This window comes from Condylura cristata, unplaced genomic scaffold, assembly GCF_000260355.1.
Source record: "Condylura cristata isolate star-nosed mole 26May11 unplaced genomic scaffold, ConCri1.0 scaffold00020, whole genome shotgun sequence".
In the NCBI taxonomy this organism is placed as follows: domain Eukaryota; kingdom Metazoa; phylum Chordata; class Mammalia; order Eulipotyphla; family Talpidae; genus Condylura; species Condylura cristata.
Window position 1 is genome coordinate 20,585,043 of NW_004567121.1, and position 8,534 is coordinate 20,593,576.

Below are 8,534 nucleotides of genomic sequence, written 5' to 3' on the forward strand. Positions count from 1 at the left end.
AGTTAATTTTTAGGTATGATATGATAGAGTGATTTTTTTTTTTTTTTTTTTTTTTTTTTTTTTTTTACCTATGGATGTTGAGCTTTCTCAACTTTTCTTAAAGACAGTTTCCTTTCTCCAGTGTATACTTGGGTCTGTTGTCATAAATTACTGTCCATATAAGTGGATTTTCCTCTGGGCTCTCAACCCTATTCCATTGGTCTGTGGATCTGTTTTTGTTCTAGTACCATATTGCTTTGACTAATATAGATTTGTAGTATAATCTGTAGTCTGGGAGTGGGATACCATTTTTCTTCCTCCTTTTTTGTCATGATTATTGTAACTATTTTGTGGTTCCATATGAATCTGAGTAATATTTTTTCTTTTTCTTTGAAGAATGCCATTGAAAGTTTGATAGGGATTGCGTTGAATCTATATATTTCTTTGGGTAAAATGGCCATTTTAAACAATGTTAATTCTATCAATCCATGAGCAGGAAATATATTTCTATGTCTTTGTGTCTTTTTCTTTTAACAGTGTCTTATAGTTTTCATGGTATAAGTCCTTTACCTCCTTTATTAAGTTTGCTCCTATGTATAATAGGAAGAAATTAGGAAAATTTTGCCCATTAGTAGAGGGCCTAAGTTATCATAGCATAGTTATCATGGAGTACTGAGGCCAAAGGTGATATGACTTCAAGAAATCATAGGCTTATCTTCCCTACTCTGTCTGGTTATTTAAACTGTAAAACCCCACAAAGCCTAACAAAATGAAGTGAATGTCAATGAAGAATAGCTATGTGATATTAACTTTTAAGAGATATAGAAACTTCTTCTTGCTAAATATAATATCAAATTATCCACTTCTGCTAAAATAAAAAAAAAGGAAAATAACAGCTTTGCAATTAGTAACTGGTGATTGGATAAGAAACCCTTGGGGAGCTACTTTACAATAGATCCCTGGGCTCCATCTATGGATGTGGATGATCACGATTAACACTTTCCTTTGAGAACCCCCTAAAGCCCTGAGAATCACTAGAGAGGCCTCATTCTGTACCTGAGGAATCAGTGTTTCTGCAGAATATGATTTACAGTTGTCATTTTTGTCCTTCCTGCCATATCTGTGGGGTTGCTGTAATAGATGAGAATGGTGAGATAGCTAAGTAAACTGAGAAGCAGGACAGGATGAGGAAACAAAAATTGATGCGGCTGTTACTCTTACAGGCAAAGGGAAGTGACTAGACAGAACTAGTTAGAAAGAAGGATTGCAAGAAAAAGGAAGATCATCAGTTTTATCACGTAAAACTCATTTCCATTTTCTTTTGTTATAGGACAGTATCCTGAATAAAAACCAGACTACTAAAAGGTGAGTAGAATTATTAAATGTGATTTTATATGAAGTATTTTTCAGATTTTCTTTGTCAGCCTCATTAATTTTTGTAGAGTATAATGCACCCTTGTTTGAATGGCGTTTTAGAAGTAGAAAGCACAGTTGAAGGTGAAATCTATAATTTCTTTGAATATACGTACACATTGCCCTGTAGACATAAAGGCCTGTGCAGATGTTGCCCAAATAAATGCATTCTTTTGGATGAGGCTGACAGGGGAAGTGGACTTGGAGAGATTTTTTTTTCAGGAGAAGTGCATTATTTTGTTGACCAGCACGAAGGATAGAAATAGTGCAATAACTAAGGTAAGGAAAGAAGGCCATGTGCTTTGTCAATCATGGTGAACTGGTTTCTTTCACTGAAGAGAAGGAAAGTGAGGAGGTTGATAGAGCTGGTAATGCCAGGGAGACAGCTGCCCCTCAGAGCCTCCTGTCTGTCTGAACGTAGGGGAGTTGGAGAGAAGAGTCCTGTCACGGGTATCTGGATGGAGAATCAAGGGGCCTGTGGATGGCACAATCCAGCCACCAGCCTTGGTGATAGTGGATGGTGAGGGAGGTTGAGGGGATTGGTGAGACTGACTGCAAAGAAAGAGTAGACATGTCCTGAGGGAGCAGAGCTCTGGTAATTGGTTAGAGGGACAAGGTCAAGGAGAAGCCGTGGAAGATGCTTTCTTGTGGAGGGACTGCAGGCGTGAATCATGGCGCTGGCGGTAAAGGAGGTTGAAGCCCATGAGTCAGAGAGGAAAGGCAGCAATAGCTCATTGTGTGTTGTTTCAGGTAGTACTGTAACTTTTTTTTTATTATAATTTAAAAAAAAGATTTATTTATTTATACATATAGAACTGGGATATAGGCCAGAGGTACAGAGGTGAGAGGATTCACCAGAGACAAGAGTGGGGGCCAAACAGACAGAGGTACTGAAATACATCTGAGGGGAGCAGTGAGCGGGTCAGGAGAGGTCTGCCGCGTCATGTGGGTCACCCCTCTGGCTGGGGATCAAACTCGTGCTGCAGTGGCTGCAATAACTTTATAGTGCTGCACTTTAACCTGTCACACCACCATGGAGGGCCCTAATTTTTATTTTTTTACATCATTCTTCATTTTGTGCATTTCTTTCATCTAGTTGTATTCCCCATCCCTACCACCAACTCACCACAGTTCAGTACACTCTTCCCACCCCAGGTCTGATCCCATTCCTGCTGGAACTTCTAATTGCAGGGGGCTTACCACCACTGAGGAGTCAATGCAAAGGAAGAAAAGCCAGAATGAGGGTGTCAGAGAGATTTCCTGAAGTTTTGAGTTCACAGGAAGGAAAAGAGGAACAAGCACAAACCAGTGATTAATATATATTTTAGGGGTATAAAAAAGGGAAAACCATTAGAAGACAGAGAAGCATAAATATTTTGTATTATATAGAAAAAGTATAATACATGCAACCTTGTTATTTTAATGGTTGACTTTAAAATATTAAAAAACATACTGCTTGTCAAAAACTTAATATAAGCAAGTTATATCTTATTCCATTTTTATTCATGTTTCACATTTTTCTCTTGAACCTTAGGAGATTAGCACCTACATTTGACATTCGTCTGATAGAAGAAAATAAATATACTGTGGACGCCAGGTAAGAGGGAACTGTAAAATAGTTTGTAAAATGTTTGTTTACTTGACCAGAGTCTTTGTTAACGGATTCTTGTTCATCAATTTGCTTTAACACTGTTAGGCCCAGAAAGGATCATCCTCTTGTAGAGAAATAAAGTTTACATAAATGCAAATCAGAGGTGTCAAGGGTAGATTTGTGTAATGCTTATGTGGTTTTCCCTGACATCTGTGGAAGTTTTTAATAAGAAAGCAAATATACTGTGAATCAGTGATTTTTTTTTTCATAAATATGCTCCTGCAGGTATCAGAATAAACTTGAATCTGTTTTCCAGCTCCCTACCAGGTTTCCCTCTGAAACAGGATTCTTTCTGTGGTAGATCATGTTTGGGTTTACATAAAAAATCTAAAATAAGTGAGGTCTTTTTACAATAGAAGACAATCTAAGTTTTTTTTAAAAAAAATCAACAAATACAAGTTAACAAGCACCTAATATATAACTGGCACTGTTCTGGGCATTGGATTTACAGTGGGGACAAGTAGAGACAGCTCCTACCCTTGCAGAGTTGAGTGGGCTGGAATTCAATAAACAATGACATGAAAATATCTGTAATTACAAACTGTGGACAGAGGTCTGAGGGAAAAGCGATGATTTCATGAGAAACGAAGATGTAGCCTTGGATGCAGGAAGGGCCTCTTGGGTCACATTTGTGGCGTTGCCACAGGATGAGTTAGCACTGGGTGGTGGGGAAGCCCTGCATTAGGCAGAAGGGGGAGCATGTAGGAGGCGAAGGAGGGAGAGGTGATGTGAGTGTTCAAGGAGCTCACGGCTTGGCTTGCAGAGAGCAGGAAGAGCACAGAGCCAGGAGAGGAGCTAGAATAGATCATGGCACCCTATGAAAGTCAGCTCTGGGCTTCCTGTGTTTGGCTGAATGCAAAGGTAGGCTCTCAGAACATTGAGGCTCTAGAGACTCATGATTCCACTAAGTTTTGACCATGCTGGTTGCTGACTGGCTCATGCATTGGAGTGGGGGAGGAGAGGGGCAGGAAAAGAAGTGAGTGTTCAGTTAGCAAGGTTCTGCAGGAACCTGCTGCAAGTTTCAACTGCTATGAAGATGTTGGAGGTGGGAAAAAGTGGGCAGATTCTGCCACTACATTTGAGAAGTAGAACTGGCAGGACTGAGGGATGGACTGTGGCACATGAAGGAGAGCAGAAAGCCAAGCTATAAATGAGTCAGGCTCTGTGCATGCACTTCTCTCTAATAAGAGCATGGAGCCCAAGACGGCACTTCTTTAAAAAAAAAAAAAAAGATTTATTTATTTATGCTTACAGAACTGGGGTACAGGTCAGAGGTGCAGGGGTGCTGAGAGGCTTCACCACAGAGTGGGGAATAGAACAGGCATTAACAAAGTACACTGCTGAGGGGAGCAGCAGGCGGGTCAGGAGAGGTCTGAGGTGCCATGTGGGTCAATTCCCTGGTGGGGGATCAAACTCGTGCTGCAGTGGCTTCAGAGAGTTTTGTAATGCAGTGCTTGATGGCAACTTTTTAAAATGCTGTACTTGGAGTAATATTCTTTACCATGGCTTTGCACAGCTTGGAGTTGTCTGTTACCCCTCCCCCAACATCCTTCTCCACTTCCCACCTCCACACCATGATCCATTATGTTGGGAGAAAGGGGCAAAACTATCCTTTGTGATTTAATAGTTTCCCTTAAATGGACCCTTCTTGTTCAGAAGGGGACAGTTATATTTGATGTCTAGTCCATTTCACAAAATGTGGTAAGAGAAATTGGGAGGGTGGGTGGGAAGCGTGAGCATTGACCCTCACAATAACATTGTCATTTATCTTTTACTAAGGTTTACCAAAGATTTTACAGATATAGAATACATTGACTCCGGTGGATATAGCCAAGTTTTCAAAGCAAGACATAAAATTGATGACAAGATTTATGTTATAAAACGTGTTAGATATAATCGTCGGTAAGTAGTTTTTTTTTTTAATAAGGAGTTGTGTTGAACTTCCACTATTCTTTTTTATGTATCTCTCTTCTTCATTATATCATTATATTCACTATATTGTTAACATTTTTCTATTCCTTCTTAAAAATCTCATTCTACCACCAGGAGCTTCACTTACTCTGAAATGATCCCTCTTCACTGTGGTTATTTCAATAAGAAATGGGTACATCACTGATCATACTTGGGAGGCTTTCTTGGGTTGTGTTGTTGTTTTTAGTCTTATTTCATTTTAAAGATGAAGAGACAGATCCAAAGATGAACTGATTTGTCTAATGTTCAAGCTCATTACTGATTGTTCTTGTCAACTATTATATAATAAATCACTCCAACAGAGAGTGACTAAAGCAAATTATTATCTCTCACAGTCTGGGAGTTGACTGTACTCGTCATGGCAATTCTCACTTGGGGTCTCTCTTGCATTTGCAGTTGACAGTCACCTGAAAGTTGGACTGGGCTGGACATCTAGCTGGGTCTCTCTGGTTGTGGGTGGGAAGCCAAGATAGGGTGTTAGCCAGACAGCCTCCACATGGCCCTTTTACATGGTCTGGGCTTCTGGCGATTTAGTAGCTGGGGCAAGAAACATTATCCTCAGAGCAAATCGTCCAAGAGACTAGGAGGGAGCAGCAAAGGCTACCTTTGACCTGGGCTTGGAAGTTCCACATTGTATTGGTTCAGCATGTCATGAAGGCTGCTCAGTTTTTTTTTTTTTTTAAAGATTTATTTATTTATTCATACAGAACTGGGGTACAGGCCAGAGATGCGGAGGGTGAGAGGATTCACCAGAGACAGAGTGGGGAGCAGAACAGGCAGATCGATGAAGTACACTGCTGAGGGGAGCAGCGGGCGGGCCAGGAGAGGTCTGCCACGCCATGTGGTCACCTCCGGGGCAGGCGGGAATCGAACTCATGCGGAAGCGGCTTTAGATTCTCAGTGCTGTGCTTTAACCCGCTGCGCCACCAGGGAGGGCCGAAGGCTGCTCAGTTTTAAGGTAAACTCAGCTTCATCTGAGGAGTGGGTGTGTGTCTAGGAAGGGAAAGGATTCCTGATTGTCATTGCTGGATACTCTCTGGGTATTGGGATGATCTAGAGCTCATCCGGGCCAGTCGACAGTGTTCACGCTGTAGTCCCTGCTTCCCCTGTTTGTTTGCGTGTGACCTGCCTTCATTCCCCACCTTACAGGTAACTGAATTTCTGGAGGGGAGACACTTAAAGACTTAAGTCATATGTTCAAGTCTTGTTATGTTATCTCTACAGTTTCCCTTGTGGTTTCACAACCTATAGAGCCAACATGTTATATAAGAAAACAAGATGAAAAGAATAGACAGTAAATACAAATTCCTAAAAAGGCATATGAAGAAAAGCCATAGGAAATAATTCAAAATCATTCATTGGGATTGTTGATGTTGGAATAATTTTTTTCTTTATTTTTACAAATTTTGTGTCTTACAGTTGTAGAACTTTTTAAGTTACAAAATGAAAATTGAAAATTGTTTCTTTTTTCTGTCTTACCTTGATCTCAAGTTTCTTTAGTCCATTTAGCATGGAATTGTCTGTACTCTGCCTGCCCATCCCTGTCAGTCCCCTCAGCATGCCGCGAGGCCTCAGTTTATATGCCTAGTTCACCCACTTTGTGTGTTTCTGCCACACATTCGAAGTTCTGAATTGGGTTCTTCGTGCCTGGGCTGCCTACCTTTGCTACCTAAATGGCGTTTGCATACAAAAACCAAAATACTGTTAATACACATGTGGAGGCGAAACAGTGTGTGAACTAGCTACCAAAAATTGTATCCCTGGCATTTCAAAGTCTACTTCAAGTGACTTTTAAATTGTCTGGATTTTGGAGTCCTGTGTGCCCCAGATTTTTATGTTGAAAATAAGAAAAATCTATGTCTTTCCTGTATGCTTTTTCCTGTTGATTGTTCCTGATATCCATTCTAAAATGCAGGGTATGGTAACTCCAGTGACCAGTAAAGAGGGGACCATCGTTACCCCTATTACTGTGTTTGTGTTGTTATCTGGGATGTACACTGACACTTTCTTGTTCCCTATTTCTTTTAACTAGGGAAGTGGAGCGTGAGGTGAAAGCTTTGGCCATGTTTGAACATCCAAATATTGTTCATTACTATGGTTGCTGGGATGGATTGGATTATGATCCTAAGAATAGCATAAATGATTCAAGGTAACTAGACAAGTTTTCATAGTTATAATAGGATAGAGGAAAGTGTAATTGGTGAGCAGATAAGACCATTCATCATTGCATTTAATAATCATAAACACTAACTCCGAGTCCCTTACATCTCCCTTCTTCAGGGAAGGAGACAATGAATAATCTTTTTTTGTTCCTCTCCTTGCTCTAAACCTGCTTTTTAAAACTGTTGTTGACTGGCCTCAGCTGTTTTCTGAATCTCACACTAACTTTCCTGACTCCACTATCTGAGGGATCGTGTGCCCAGCTTCAGTCCAGGATGTAAATTCAGTGAAGAAAGCTTGAACATGTAGCTGCTGCACCTACAGCTCCCTCCTGAGCTGCCCTCCATTTCTGTCCCTCCACAGACCCGTTTCTGGCAGAGTGCAGTCAAGAGGCTCCTTTCAAAATAGCCACACCATTTATGAGGTTGGGTTGGGCCATAAAAATAACTTCAAGACCTTGAGCTGTGTTGGAGACACCTGGCCAGGCATCACTCATGTTTTGTTTTAGATAAGTCACTGCCAAAAGACGAGAGGGTGCTAAGAGCTGGGTTGTGCCTTCAAAGTCACCCAGCATTTCTTGGGACAGTTTTCACTAAAATCTCGGGGCCATGGAGGGCTTTGTTCATTCACTGTCTCTTAACTCCAGCCCTATCACCACCCCATGTAATTGACAACTTTTTCATTTTTTTCAGTTCAGAATCATTGACCACCAGTGTATGGGGTTTCTGTAGCTTTCAGCAAACTCTTGGCTTCCTCCGCTTGTTTTCTAGCCAACATGTGTTCAAAGAATATAAATTAGCATTGAGGCCAATTTAGTGTAGAAAAGAAAAAAACATGGCAGCAAAAATTAGCCCTCCAAATTATGTCTCACAGCAGCTCCTTGACACTTTTATTAGATAAGTACCTATGCTGATGTCATTATGTAACTTTTGCTTTTCCTTTATCTCTCGCCTATTAAACTATAATTCCCATGAAGTAAATATAATATCCATCATCTGCATGTCTAACTCATTCTCATGCCTATCCTTTGTCTTTCACAAAATAGTGGCTCAGTAGATTGCTGATAAAATACTTTAAAATTCATTTATATAGTAATGAAATTTGGTTTTCTGCAATTCAGTGTATCAATGCTTCTGTTCCTATCTGTAAGCAATGATGCTAATTCTTCAGCATTAATTTATGGGTGGGCTTATTGTTTATAAATTAGCCAAGCAAATAAAGCTATAGCTATCTGGGGATTTATATTTAAATAGAAGTAGTTTATTACTTTGACTGCAGCTTAGTGTTATATTTAGATTCCTTTTTTCCCCCACCTTGGAAATAGTAAATGATAAAAAGTAGAATATGGGGCCCTCCTTGG

At 40.3% G+C, this 8,534-nt stretch overlaps 1 protein-coding gene across 5 annotated transcripts in view; it reads left to right on the top strand.

Annotated features, from left to right (window-relative positions):
• Positions 1-8,534, top strand: part of EIF2AK2 (eukaryotic translation initiation factor 2-alpha kinase 2) — a 30,166-nt gene that overhangs the window by 11,939 nt on the left and 9,693 nt on the right. For 4 of the 5 annotated variants that reach the window (XM_012727677.1, XM_012727676.1, XM_012727675.1 and 1 more), the window contains 4 exons: positions 1,310-1,344; positions 2,927-2,989; positions 4,823-4,945; positions 7,047-7,163. In XM_012727677.1, coding sequence (XP_012583131.1) covers positions 1,310-1,344; positions 2,927-2,989; positions 4,823-4,945; positions 7,047-7,163 — 338 coding nt within the window. The remainder of the gene's footprint in view (positions 1-1,309; positions 1,345-2,926; positions 2,990-4,822; positions 4,946-7,046; positions 7,164-8,534) is intronic. The other variant, XM_012727679.1, reaches the window with a different exon arrangement.